The 14912-nt window shown below is 46.8% G+C and overlaps 1 protein-coding gene and 1 pseudogene across 1 annotated transcript; one reads left to right on the top strand and one right to left on the bottom strand.

The window, feature by feature from the left end:
• Positions 1-677: 677 nt before the first annotated feature.
• On the top strand, positions 678-14405 carry SERPINA11 (serpin family A member 11). Its single transcript, XM_045902024.2, has 5 exons — positions 678-855; positions 4209-4854; positions 8722-8995; positions 11815-11962; positions 14202-14405. Exons 2-5 carry the CDS (start codon positions 4212-4214, stop codon positions 14403-14405), a joined length of 1269 nt encoding a protein of 422 aa, XP_045757980.1. The 5' UTR covers positions 678-855; positions 4209-4211.
• On the bottom strand, positions 7953-8438 carry LOC123862013 (ubiquitin-ribosomal protein eL40 fusion protein-like; annotated as a pseudogene).
• Positions 14406-14912: the final 507 nt, after the last annotated feature.

Here is a 14912-nt window from a genome sequence, read left to right as displayed (position 1 = left end):
CTTTTGCCGTGGATCTGCTTGGACATGAAACACGCACAAGTGGGGATCTCCAGGCCTTCCTCCATCTGCTTATGCAGTGGACGCCACTTCCTCCGCATTTTCTAGAACAAACTACCTTGTTGCTCATCTCTCAGGGGAATGTCTTGTGCCAGGGTCTAGATTAGAATCCAAAATGTGAGACTCCCAGAGTTGGTTCTAATTTCCTTCAGTCATTTTCTTTTTCTGTATGTGGACAATATTTATTTAAAGTATCAGTAAAATATGGGAATGACAAGAATCAGTAAAACATTGGAGCCTCGCCACCCACTTCGCGAGCAGGTAATTTAACCTCACAGAGCCTCAGTGTCCCGTCTGTAGGTGTGGTTGACTGTGCCTCCTCACATTCTTTCTCTGTCCCGTTTTACTGAGAAATAATCGACACACGTCACTGTGTGCATTCCAGGTGAACAGCAAGGCAGTTCAGTCCACGTGTGTTATGAAATGATGATTACGACGGGTGGGGTCAGCATCTCCTGGTCTTGTCACTAGGGTGATCTGTCCAGATCACAGGAAACATCACTGACGGGTCAGCAGCAGCCACATTGAGACTTCTGTCATTGTCACCAGTAACGGAACATCCTCAAATGGAGTGGGGCCCAGAATCACCATCCGCTCTGATTGTAGGACGGGCAGGCAGGACAGATCCTTCCAAATAAAGAAGGTCCCTTCCTGGTGGCTGCACATTGCTTTAGTCCAGTTCCAGGAATTGACCTGGCAAATATTGACTGGGCTGCCCTGATCTCCAAACACCATTTCCTGTGGGTAGGAGGCCACGCAGTGCTGAAGACCCGGGGCCCCCAGCCCAGGGAGCTTGCTGTGAGTACCGTGCTCATGCTGAAGTGCAGGCATGCGGGTGTGCGGGGTACTCCTCTCTCTCTCCCTCCTTCTCTCTCTCTCTTTTTTCCCTCCTTCTCTCTCTCTCTTTTTTCCCTCCTTCTCTCTCTCTTTTTCCCTCCTTCTCTCTTTTTTCCCTCCTTCTCTCTCTTTTCCCCCCTTCTCTCTCTCTTTTTTCCCTCCTTCTCTCTCTCTTTTTTCCCTCCTTCTCTCTCTCTTTCTCCCTCTCCCTCTCTCTTTCTCCCTCCTTCTCTCTCTTCCTCCCTCTCTCTCTCTTTCTCCCTCCCTCTCTCTCTCTCTCTCTCTCTCTGGCTTTGGCAGCAAGGATGGGAGAACTGAGTCCCCCAAAGGAAAAATGCCACGATATACTGCTTCTAAGGCTTTAAGTGGGAACTTCAGGTTTTAAACAACTTTTTATGGAAAACTTGGCCATCAAAAATGCTGAGAGAGGAACTCCCAGGACTCCTGGTGGTTAGACAAGAAAACGGGATAATACAACCCAAAGCAAATGACAACATTGCCGTAGCAAATTTACTTGAGACACGGTTGTAGCAAAAGGCTCACACTTCAAGAGCCCTTGTCTAGAATCTGAATCATGCTCCTGCCACTTAACAGGTGCTCATCTTGTTCCTGAGTCCAGTTTCTCCGTCGGCACAGCAAGGGTACTAATCCCTGTGTGTTAGGTTCTCATAGGGATTCCATTAAGTGACATGAACCAACTATCTCTCGACAAAGGCACGCCTGGCATTTGTACAAGACCATTCTTCACTGCATGTGACTGCTCTGGCATTTCCAGAGCTGTCTGTCTCCCACCAAACTCCAGGAGCAGCCCCTGCTCCAGTCTCTGAGCTGATCCCAAATTCCATCCCCTTGCATTTGAGAACACATCTGGCTGGGAGCCTGTGATACAATGGATCTAATATCCCCGCACAAAATAAACAATATATGGGAATATTATCATTAATTAATGGAGTTCTTAATTTTCATCTGGCATCTTTCTAGAAAAGAAAGAAAGAAAGAAATTGGGTGTAATTACACCCGACCTCTATAGAAAGGGGTGGAAATTCACATTGCGTGCTTCCTACGTGTCAGGTGCTTTCCACACCATATGCCTTATAATCCTTAAGTGCCTCCCACCCCGGAAGGTAGGCATTATCCTTTGCATTTTGCAAATGGGGACACTGCGGGTCAGAGAGTTGCCTTTGCGCAGACCCCACAGTGAGATACTGTGAAGTCTAATTCAAACCCAAGCCCTCTGACTTTCCATCCTCTTTGGGAAATAAGCCTTCTGCAAGTCTGGGAATCGTTAGGGTGCAGAAGGGCAGACATGGTGAGGTCAATGGGATAAAAAGAATAAACCAGAACCAGTTTTCTTACAGCTGTATTTCTGAATTTCCCCAGGAGCAGGCCGATTTTTAAATTGTTCTGCTTCCCAACGTGAATGGAACCTGTCGTGAGGGGAGCCCACCAGAGCTCTGGGGGAGGGAAGGAGGAAGGACGCGGCCTTGGGAAATGGCCTGCAGTACTTTGCTCAGCAAACTGTTTCCACATAACTGATAAGCAGGCTGTATTCGTCCCTCCCAACAACTGGCCTGTGGGGCTTTTAGGGCCCCGGGTGCTGTAAACCATCTACAAAATGTGATCTCTCCCATACCACCATGGCGTCTGTAATTGACCCAGAGGTCAATGCTTTGGGCAAAGTGTGGCAATTAAGACACAAACGTTATCAAGACAGACAAACGGCAAGGATCGGGTGGTCAGCGGTGGAAGGGTCAGTTCTGAAGGGGACAAGGGACGGCACTCTCCTTACTGGGGACATCAAGGTGTGGGGGAGTCCGGGTGGCCATGTGATAGTGCATGCTCTATGAGGACGTGCGGAGGTGTGTGTGTGGAGACCCTGAAAGGGACAGGGGCACTGGACCAGGGGCAGAGGGAGCAGAGATAAGCCACATCTACACTGCAGTTTCACCTTGAGCTGGAGATGCCTTCCCTGCCCTGAGGAAGGAGTCCCCTGCTCCTGCACCATTTTGACTCCCTAGAGGTAGAAGGCTTCGCTGGCACATTTTGTGACCTAAAGTACTAGAGAGATAAGATTCATTTCCTAGCGCTGCCCCAACAAAGCACCACAACCTGGGTGTCTTCAAAGACAGAAATGGATTGTCCCACAGTCATGGAGGCCGGAAGTCGGAGATCCAGGTGCTGGTGGCAGGGCTGATTCCTTCTGAGGCTGGGAGGGAGAACCCGCTCTAGACCTCTCCCCGAGCTGCCGGGGGGTTGCTGGCGATCTCTGGTCTCCTTGGTTCTAGAAGCATCACCTCGATCTCTGCCTTTGTCTTCACAGTGCATTCTCCCTGTGTGCCTGTCTGTGCCCAAATGTCCCCTTTTTAGAAGGACACCGGTCTTACTAGGTTAGGTCCCATCTAATGACTTTGTCTTAACCAATTATACCTAACCGCCCCATTTCCAAACAAACTTTCAGAGATACTGGGGATTCGAGCTTCAACATATGAATTTGGGGGGTGCACAGTTGAACCCTTGACAGATGTCTTCCCTGAACCTCTGCATCAATTAAGATACAGGTTTCAGCGGCTGCCTGTGACAAGGGGTGCTCGAGATGACAAGTTTGATGGAAACAGAGCTGATCCGTCCTCCCAGGCTCCATCCACCCCTCATGGGTGGCCCCCATCCACCAGGCCCCATGACTCATCATCACCTCAACACTCCACCTAATGAAAAATCAGAAGAGGAGAGGGCACTCCCCTTTCTTGAAGGATCTGACCCAGGAGCTACACACACCAACTTCTGCCCTCCAATTGGCAAGAGTGACGTGAATGGCCACACCTGGGTGCTAGCAAGGCCCAGCCTCACTCACTGTCACCGTGTCCTGAGCATCTGCTCCGTAGTCACCCCCAGTCCCTGAAAGTTAATGAATGATTCAAATAATGCCTGGAAAGAAGAAAGAAAAAAGAAAAAGGAGGGAAGGAAGGAAGGAAGGAAGGAAGGAAGGAAGGAAGGAAGGAAGGAAGGAAGGAAAGAAAGAAGGAAGGGAGGGAAGGAGGGAGGAGGGAAGGAAGGGGAGAGGGAGGAAGGGAGAATAAACAATGGAAGTTTGTTTTTAGAGCCCAGAGTCCTTTTCTCAACAAAACCTCATAGACAGATGATCAATATGTCAAGCAGATTTAGGGCTATGGCTCAGTCTGTAGCCTCATCCTCTGCAGAGCCACTCATGACCCCCGTATGGGGTACAGTTCGGATGTGAGGCTCACCGTGTGAGCAATGGGGAGTGCTGAAGTTACTTATGAAGTAGGATGACATGTTCAACATTTTGTTTTCAGGGGATGGGTCCAGCCTGGCTGTGGCTGCTGGGAGCAGGGATCCTGCCCTCTGTCCACTGTCAGCCCTTTCCTGCCCACAGAGATAAGAGTCTGGGGGTCCCTCAAGCCCCCCGTGATCAGCTCTCCGCGCCAGCCCCCGCCTACCACAAAATCACACCCACCGTCACCAACTTTGCCTTGCGTTTGTACAAGCAGCTGGCCACGGATACCTCAGGAAACATCTTCTTTTCCCCCGTGAGCATCTCTACCTCCCTGGCCCTGCTCTCTCTTGGGGCCCAGGCTGACACCCCAACTCAGATCCTGGAAGGCCTCGGCTTCAACCTCACAGAGACCCCAGAAGCTGACATCCACCGGGGTTTCCAGAGCCTCATCCACACCCTTGACCTGCCCAGCCCCAAACTTGAACTGAAAGTGGGCAACTCCTTGTTCCTGGACAAGCAACTAAAACCTCAGCAGCATTTTTTGGACACTGTCAGGGAGCTGTATGGAGCTTTTGCTTTTTCTGCCAACTTCTCGGATTCTGCCATGACCAGGAGGCAGATTAATGAGTACGTGAGAAAGCAGACGTACGGGCAGGTGACGGACTGCCTCCAGGAGTTCACGCAAGACACGCTCATGGTTCTCTTGAATTACATCTTCTTCAAAGGTGAGGACTGGCTCGGGCAAAAATACTGCCGCCTCCACCATCTGCAGTCCTGCCCCTGAAAGCCACCTGTCTTCAAGTCTTGCAGCTGTCCCTTTGGGTAGTTACCTCCATATATTTACATAACCTTCCTGTAGGACTACTCGATTTGTCAATATTTGTCTTCTCTTGCCATGTTTCTTCCATTCGGTTTTTATTCTGATTTTTTTTTCTGTTAGGCATTCAATCATACTCTTTTAGGTAGAACCCCCTTTTTAGAAAAATCTTACTGTTTATATTAGCATCTATTTTGAACAAAGAAAAATATACAGAGAGTGATATAAAACCACCATATTCTCCCCAACCAGGAACGAACAAATATTAACATTTTACCCTTTGCTTCAGATTTTTATTTTTTTAAAGAATACTATATTGCAGGGAGAGGTCAGTTCCTTTTTTAAGCCTTCCCTGGTCCCATTTCCCTCCTTCTATCCCTCTCCAGAGGCAACCACTATCCTAGGAGTGGTGTGCATCCCTTTGCCTGTGTGCTCCCTCCATGAGCATATTAAGTATCCATAATCCCATCTGATACAGTGTATGTGTTCTAAATTTTATGAGAATGGTATGGTACTGTACAGATGATCTTGTACTTACGTGTTAGTATCCTCACCAGATCCTTTTTTTTCTTAAAGATTTATTTATTTGAGAGAGAGAGAGAGAGTGGAGGGGGAGGTGCAGGGGGGAAGAGGGAGAGAATCTCAAGCAGGCTCCCCACTGAGTGCAGAGCCTGACGCAGGGCTCAGTCTCACACCCCTGAGACCATGACCTGAGCTGAAACCAAGACTCGGACACTTAACCAACTGAGCCACCCAGGCGCCCCATATCTTAATTTGTATAAACAACTTATTAGCTTATTTTGACTGTGGCTTTGAACATGTCATACTTGCGGGGCTCATATCTTCTACTCGTGTTATTTCCTGATTTAGTAGCTTATATCTCTATCATGATACTAGGAAAATGAATTCTTCCATTTTTTTAAACTCAGGTCCATTCAGATGTCCTTTGTTTTTACCTAGTGTTTTTGTCTATTCCAGGATCCACATTACATTTAGTCACCGTGTCAGTGTGGGCTCCTCTGGGCTGTGACAGCTTCTCAGACTTTCATTGCTCTCAATGACCTTGCTGATTTTGAAGAGTATCGGCTAGATACTCTGTAGCATGTCTCTCAGTTGAGATTGACTTGCCTGTTTGTTTCTCATGATTAAGACTGGGGTGATGGGCCATGCGGAGGAGGGCCACAGAGAGGAAGTGCCATTCTTTCTTATCACATCAAGTCAAGGATGCATACTATCAGCGTGACTTATCACCGTCAATGTTGACTTTGACCATCTGGCTGAGGGCATGCTTGTCAGATTTCTCTGTTGCAAAGTTACCCTTTCCCCATTGAAGGAGGTCACTAGGTACATCCCACACTCAGGGAGTGGGGTGTTATGCTTCATCTCCATGAGAAAGGAGGATCTACCTAAATTATTTGGAATTCTTCTGCATGGGAGATTTTTCTTTTCTCTTGCATTTGTTTATTCAATCACTGACTTATATCATTATAGACTCAAGGATATTTATTTTATATTTGAGGTTGAATCCACTGCTACTTAGCTTTGTGGCTTAAAATTTTCCAACATTGATCATGAGAAGATCCTTCCATTGGTTCCTGGGTCCCTTGACATGCCCCCATCATTGCTGATTTTTTTTTTTTTTTCTTTTTAGAGCACTTCCTTACTTTCTGGCACTGCAAGAAGCTCCAGGCTCATCTTTCATATCTCCTGCCCCCTGGAAAGCATCTCTTTGTCTCTCTGTGCTGCCATCTGGCTGATTTCTTCAGCTCAAACTTCCCTTTTACTAATTCTTTCAAAAGAATTAGTATGGGGCGCCTGGGTGGCTCAGTTGGTTAAGCGACTGCCTTCGGCTCAGGTCATGATCCCGGAGTCCTGGGATCGAGTCCCACATTGGGCTTCCTGCTCAGCGGGGAGTCTGCTTCTCCCTCTGACCCTATCCCCTCTCATGCTGTTTCTCTCTCTCTCTCAAATAAATAAATAAATAATTAAAAAAAAATTAAAAAAAAAAAAAGAATTAGTATCTAGTGTTTCACCCATCCACTGAGTTTTCAATTTCACTGACTATATTTTCACTTTGACATCCTATTTTTCTCAAATCTACCTATCATTTTGTCATAATGACCCATTCTTATGAATTTTATTCCTTCCTTTTTTTTAATACACTAAAAAAAATGTTTTTCAGATTATTCTACTATCTGGAGATCTTGAACTTTGAATTCTTGGTTTTGCTGCCCCAACTGATTCTCTTTCAATAGAGGATTGAAATTTTTATCTTTGGGCTCATTTTCAGGGGAAATTATCTTTTCATGAGTTTCTGATGGCCTGTTGTGGAAGGGCCTCTAGGAGACAATTTCACATTTGCCTCTGGTATAGTCCTATTGGTTTCACTAGTTCCATTTTAATTTCTAGGTTGAGGAGTCCCTGCACTGAATGATTAATGAGAACATAGACTTAGGTTGGGGAGTTCCTACACTGAATGAGTAATAAAAACAAAGAACCCAGAGCAAGTGACTCTCCCCCTCCACCCCCACCTGGAAATGTAGTGACCTGTCCTAACTCATCCCTGAGCTGCTGGGCAGAGTTTTTTAATCCAGGCTTCCTAGACGGGGAAGGGATTGCTTTTCATAGCTTTTGACTATTTGCAGAGAGATCAGTTCCAAGTGTGGGCCTGGGTTTCATTTATTTCCCCTGAGAAGACATTAAACACCACCCCTGGGGCTGTATCTGATTCTGATAACGAGCCAGATGACTTTGGTTCTAAATCAGAGATATGCATTCCTGCTTAGTATCTGTAAGCTTTGATTCTTGTTTTTGAACTCAGCTATTTATTTATTTATTTATCCATTATTTTGTCCAACTTATCTGGGTGTTTATGCAGAAAAAAAACAGGTTTTTCTGCTTTAACTAAGTCTATGATACTAATCAGAAGTCTCATGGACCTAAGTCTTAATCATTTTTAATTCTCCAGAGTCTGGCACTGTGTCAAGTATGTTTTATTTGTTTATTTTATTTTTCCAATCGATGAAAGGGAAACTTATATTGAGGCCCCAGGGCCTTGGGGCTTAGGCAGGAGGCCGCCCTGTGGACAAAGGAAGAGCTGGTGGAGTGGCCTTCTCTGACTTTCTTCTTGGGGCGCAGGTTGTTGGTGTGGCCATAATTCTTCTTGGGACGGTTGACAGCGTGGGTGTGCAGGAGAGCATAACACTTGTGGCAGATCATCTAGCTGCAACTGTACTTCTGGGCAAGCTGGCAGAGGGAAGGTTCCTTGAGACCACCCCGCAGGTGAAATACCAAGTGCAGGCTGGACTCTTCCTGGATATTGTAGTCTGAGAGAGTGAGGCCATCCTCCAGCAAAAATTAGACACTGCTGGTGAGGCAGGATGTCCTCCTTGTCTTGGATTTTGGCTTTGACTTTCTCAGTGGTGTCCGTGGGCTTGACTCGAGGGTGATGGTCTTGCCCATCAGGGTCTTCACAAAGATCTGCATCTCTGCATCTGCCACAAGGCCACCATCACCAAACCACTCGGACACCTTGTTGAAGAGAAAGAGGGGTCAAGTATGTTTTGAATGTCTGCTGCATGAATGAAGTTTCAAGTTAAACTTAGGTCTCATGTTTGAGATGTATAGGAATGGTATTCATTAATTTATTCAAAAACATACATCAAGACTGACTACATATCAGGGACTTTGCTAGCATCTTGGGAAAATCTATGAATAAGATAGTTTTCTTACCTTGAGTATGTTCTCACAGTTTTATGGATTTTTGTGTCCTAAGCCAAGTGGAAGCATCCTTTCAATCGCTACCAGACCCTGAAGCAAGAGAGCTTCTTTGTGGATGAGAGGACCTCCCTCTGCATCCCCATGATGCACCAAAAGGAAATGCACAGGTTCTTCTATGACCAGGAAATGGCTTGCACTGTCCTCCGGATAGAATACAGCGGAAACGCACAGGCTCTGTTGATCCTACCTGACCCAGGGAAAATGGAGCAGGTAGAGGCAGCTCTGCAGCCAGAGACCCTGAAAAAATGGGATCAGTGGCTTCAGCCCAGGTAAGTGTCAGAGCAGAAGGACTCCAGCAGATGTGGTTCAAGAACCGAGGCGAGGCTTTGATCAATGCCAAGTGCAAAAGCCCAACCCCTGGGTTTGGCTCATCATTCTGCCCTTTAACTAACTATGTAGGTAAAATGAGGCCATAATCACTGCCACATTGGGTTAGCTGAAGGATTGATCAGGTTGGCACATAGAAAGTTTTGAGATTGGTCATGGTAAGTGCTCACCAGGGGTTAATCATTCTTATCCTTTCCTGAGTGTTTTTCTGGTCAACCTTTTTTCTTCTTATTTCTCCCTTTTCCCAGAATAATTTACTACCAGAAGGTAGTGAAGTATAACCAAAAAAAAATCAGATTAAGGACAATTATTAAGAATAATTATGACTCCCACATATTTCTTAAAAGAGCCCCTCTTTTTTTTTTTTTTAGTTTATGTAAAAATTTGTTTGACCAAAATGTAGAAGAAGTAATACTATACCACATACGTTACAGTTGCAAGAATCTAAACAAAAAGTGTACATTTTATTCAGTTGCACAATTTGCTAGTGTACCTCCTGGGTAGTATGATGCTTAATAAGTAAAAGTGAGAGGCAAAGGATTTGGATAAACTGGAAGCAGGGTGATTTTTGTCAGAACTGTAAACTTGAGTTGGCTGCCACAGTGCTAGGGAATGTGGACTCTGAGATGTTGACAAGGAAAGCAGAAATACAACAAAGCCAAAATGTGTAGCCTTGTTGACAAAATAGTCCATATCCAATTTAATTAGGAGTTTCTTGGTCTTTTATTAACTTGGCCCTGAAGAAGGACTTAAAGCCCTAGATAGGCAAGTCTTCAATTTGCCATTCCCTGAAGTAGAAGAGAGACAAACCTAGGCCAATTACTTTATCTCCGCCTTGCTGTCAGAGAGCGCCCCCTGCCCCACCCAATGTTTGGTTAATATTGCACAATTATTGATGGCTAGCAGTCTTTTTGATAGGGCTTCTTTGAAGAAAGTGCCCCTATTTTAATTAAAACATTTCTTAAGGAAATTAAATACCAAGAAAAGTATTGTAAAAATCAAAGTGCTAGTTTTATGGGATCTCAACTTTTACCCCTTTTGATCTCACTTTTCAGTTTGTGGTTTTTCTTACAATGGTTTCAGCCTTTTCTGGTATGCCTAGACCCCATTTTCTAGCTAACTCCCTCATGGGATCTATCTTGTTTCATGAGAGCTCTGATATGAAATCTGGCCCTGAGTTCTAATTACCTCTTGCTGCATAATAAACCACCCCAAAATGGAACGGCTTGAAAAAAAAAATCTATTATCTCTCTCCATCCAGTGGGTAGACTGGGCTCAGCCTTGTGGTTCTCCCATGGGGCTTTCCTGCATTGGAGTCAGATGCTGACTGGGCCTGGAGCATGGAGGTCTTCTCTACTGGATATCTGGTGCCTGGGCTAGCCAGGTGCTCAGATAAGGGCTGAGCAGGTGTCTTGCTCTCTCGGCAGCATCTCCGTGACACTAGGTTGAGCTCCTGAACAGCAGCTCAGCATAGTTGATGTTGTTATATGGCAGCTCAGGGCTCCAGGAAGGAGTGTTCCAAAACGCAGGAAGTGAAAGTTCTTGCTCTTTTAAGATCTGAGCTCCAAAGTGTCTCTTCCACCATATACTTTTGGTGAGAGCAGTCACAGAACCCACTCCGATTTGGAGGGAGGGGTATAGACCAAACCTCTTGATGGTCATCTTTCATCTTGAACCCACCAGCAGTTGGTAGACACCAGTCGCCCTCATGCCCACAGGATCCTTCCCTCAGCTCCCCAACCACACTGAGGGATAGGAAAAGGTATTTGTGCTTGGGCAGAGATTCAAGTACCAAATAAAAGAGATATAAGTCAAGGACAGAGGTCAGGATAGGACACTATTCCTGTTGTCTATGAACCTACATGGCTGTGGTCAGTTTCGGATTCCAACGCCATATTCTCAAGCTCCTTTGGGGTGAGCCTGTCCCTCCCCCTTCCCCTAGCACAGGAGGAAGTACCATAGAATCTTCTAGACCAATAGATTTTCCCTCAAGAAGGTCTGGGGTTTTTTGTTTTTTGGTTTTTGTGTTTTGTTTTGTTTTTTAGTAGGCTCCATGCCCGGTGTAGAGCCCAATGCAGGGCTTGAACTCAGGACCCTGAGATCAAGACCTGAGCTGAGATCAAGAGTGTGACAGACACTTAACCAACTGAGCCACCCAGATGCCCCAGGAAGGTCTATTTTGACCTTCAAAAAGCAAAACTAACCCAAGTTAGTTTTCAAAATCTCAGAAATCTCCTGTTACTGTTTCTCATGCCAGAGAGTTATAATATCACAGCAGCATGTTAATGGGCTTTCAGACATGAAAAACTTCAGATTGCCAGGCCTCCCTCTGTTGAGCTGTGAGGAAGGTTCACTTGCCCAGGGGAGTCGTGCTCCCCGGTAACTGTTCATTCTTCATGATGTGGGTTGAACACCTGCCGTGTGCTAGATTTTACGCCTCGTAAAATCCCTTGCCCGATGTCTGGCATGGAAGAAGTCTTCCATAAATGTGTGGGAGATGAAGACACATGGCCATGCCAAGAGTCTTCTCAGATCCAGACAGAGGAGGGCTGAAGAGGTCACGAGAGGTCTGTAAGTTCTAAAGAGAAGGGGGTTCCAGGGTTCTGGAATGTTCCGGTACAGCGGGGAGTGTTGTGGTAGGACTGGTTCCCTTCCCTCTGGGAAACACTTCTCCTTCCCAAAGCTCGGGCTGCCCACAGACGGGGTGGGAGCAGCGCATTTAACCAGATAGCACCACCTCTCTGGCTGATTGTCTCTGCAGCCTGTTGGATTTACATCTGCCAAGGTTTTCCATTTCTGGGACATATAACCTTGAAGAAATACTTCCCCACATGGGTCTCACCAACATCTTCAACTTAGAAGCTGACTTATCAGGAATCACTGAGCAGCTCAACAAAACCATCTCCCGGGTAAGGTGGTGAAAGTGGATGGAGGGGAGGGTCTTTTCTCCTTTGAAGTGTGCATTTGAAAGTCAAGTTTCCCCTTCTTTTTCCCATTCTGGGTCTTGATCACAACCTATAAGGCTTCTTTTCATGGGCAGCTCCCTTCCCACCTCTCCTCTGTATTCCTCAGAGCAGGGACACTGAGTCCTGAATAAAATAGACATGCATTCGGGGTCATCCATGGAGCCAAAATTTCTGCAGTATGGGATTAGCTTTGCCATCATTCCTTATATTTCCCCCAGGGCAGGCAGTGAAACTCTGTCTTTGTTATAGAGAGTAGTGGGTCATGGACAAAAAAATGTATCCATCAGCCTTGCTACAGAGACAAGCATCCCCTGAATCTCAGAGCCTGAACAGGCTTATTTCCTGTTTATGTTACATGTCAGAAGTGTGTCACGACCACGGGGCTACTGATCTACCTCACATTGCTTCTCCCTTCCAGGATGCAGGTGAAAGGAGAAGCCCCTATTTAGGACATGTCATTCACATAGCAGTGGGAAAAAAAGCAAGAGAAACTGTGTGATGGCTCTTCACATTTCTCTTCACTGTGGCCTATGCCAAGGCCACTCATGTGCCCCTGGCTAAAGCCCATAGTCAAGGGCCATCTGTGTTCTCCTCCTGTAGGAGGCATTGCCAGTCACGGGGCATGGGTGGGGATCCATGACTCTCTACTAGGAAAAGAGAGTTAATAGCTGGGAATAACAATGTAATTTTATATTAGAGTCATTGATTATTGTTTGGAGCTTTGTTATGAATTTCTTTTTTTTTTTTTAAAGATTGATTGATTTTAGGGGCGCCTGGGTGGCCCAGCCGTTAAGCGTCTGCCTTCAGCTCAGGTCATGGTCCCAGAGTCCTGGGATTGAGCCCCGCATCGGGTTCCCAGCTCAGCAGGAAGCCTGCTTCTCCCTCTCCCACTCCCCCTGCTTGTGTTCCCTCTCTTGCTGTGTCTCTCTCTATCAAATAATAAAATCTTTTTAAAAAAAAAAAGATTGATTTTAGAGAGACAAGAGAGAGAGCACAGGGGGAAGGGGCAGGGCAGAGAGAGATGGAGAGAGAATCCCAAGCCGACTGGGGATCGAGCCCCCCATAGGGCTCCGCAGGGCTTGATCTCATGACCCTGAGATCACAACCTGAGCCGAAACCAAGAGTCGGTTGCGCAACCTACCGCACCACCCAGGCGCCCCTTTGCTAAGAATTATGTAAGGAAAGTTTTCTATCTTTTGCTTGGGAAAGGCCAGCTGACATTAGGAATGTGAACCAAGGGAAATAGGGATGTGGTCCTGTGTGTGAACGTGAGTGCATGTGTGCATGCCCATGGTGGAGAGGGTGAACAAGAAGGAAAAGAAATAACTTAGCCTTTTAAAGAATTCCTTTTGCAGTGACCTTAAATGCTAGGTGTATATCTTCATAGAACTTTTTAGAAAGGAAAAGGATTGTCAAGGCCAAAAATGTTTCAACTCTTTTTAAAGCCTCAGAATCCTTTCTTCCTAAAAAGGTGTGTGAAGATGAGAGTTTAAAAAAAGGAATTCTGGAGGGGTGTGGGGGGCTGGGGTAACTGGGTGAAGGGCATTAAGGAGGGCACGTGATGGAATGAGCCCCGAAGTTGCATGCAACGGATGAATCACTGAACTCTACCGCTGGAACTAATAATACACTTTGTTAATTAATTGAATTTAAATTAAACAATTAAATTTAAAATAAAAAAAGGAATTCTCACAGAAACTGGTAGAGGGTTTGGCACATCAGACAACCCAGTTCCCTGAACTCATGTTAAAAACCGTTGATTTAAGCTGAGCAGGTCATTTCAAGAAGAGGCCAGCAAGGCTTAGAGATGTACGTGCAGCTCGGAACAGAGACTGGTGCTCAGCCTGCGGTCCCAGGGCCCAGGTGTTTCAGGCGCCCTCCTAAAACTTGCCGTTGGGAGTTTGCAGCCTGGTTCCTGCACAGCCCTGCTCAGGCTCATCTGTGTTCCGCCTCGGAGCAAACGGCACTGTCAAGGCCATCCTCCAGATGCGGTGGGGAGGGGGAGGAAACGCAGGGAAGAAGCAGAAGCAATGAAGGCTGGGGGGTTGCCTCCTGGGAAGACGGGGCCCATGAGGCCTGAGGGGGTGACTCTGTCTGCAGCTCCCTAGAACCACACAGGTGGGATCTGTCCCCTGAGAGTGCCCTGAGCTGACGCTGTCGCTGTCCCCGTTTCCCCTTCTAGGTGTCACACAAGGCGGCCGTGGACATGAATGTGTGGGGAACCAGGGCAGGGGTTGCCTCCGGCCTCCTCTCCCAGCCCCGGGCTCTGAACACAACGTCGGCCCCACAGGCCCGTTTCAACAGGCCTTTCCTGGTGCTCCTGTGGGAGGTGACCACTCAGAGCTTGCTCTTCCTGGGCAAAGTCGTCAACCCGGCTGCAGGGTGACCGTGGTGGGAGGCCAGGTGACGGCTTATCTCCCCATCCCCCAGAACAATCAGGAAGGCCTGTACCAGCCTGCACCACGGGCTGCTGTGAGGACCAGTTAATCAGTGTGCAAAGATCCTAATAAAGTTGACCTTGGGTTGTGTGAACATTGAGGCGCAGTGTTTACAAGGGAAGGTCAACGCACAGAGCAGCTTTGAGTCCTCAGCTCTACAATCTCATTGAAGCCAGGATCAACTGTGATTAAAAAGTCAAAAACAGAAACAGCCTCATGTTGTGGCCTCCCAGGAGATGTCCACCACTGCGGATCTTTCCTGAGGGTCCCAGGAAAAGGCACAAGGGACATCGGGAGGAATAAGCAGCTTTCTCCCTTCATCCTGACTAACCTCAGCAGTAGAGTGAAGTGAGGCCATCCCGAAATGTCATGGCCCAGATATCAGGGACTAGATCACCTTCAGAGGAGATTGGGACCAGGGCAGGGGCTCCAATTCATGCTCTAGGGAAAGAAGG

Source organism: Mirounga angustirostris, unplaced genomic scaffold (genome assembly GCF_029215605.1).
Source record: "Mirounga angustirostris isolate CCGP_5_RB_7025 unplaced genomic scaffold, mMirAng1.0.hap1 SCAF_9, whole genome shotgun sequence".
NCBI lineage: Eukaryota > Metazoa > Chordata > Mammalia > Carnivora > Phocidae > Mirounga > Mirounga angustirostris.
The sequence above is the reverse complement of the archived record's forward strand: the minus strand, read 5'-3'. Positions and strand labels throughout refer to the sequence as shown.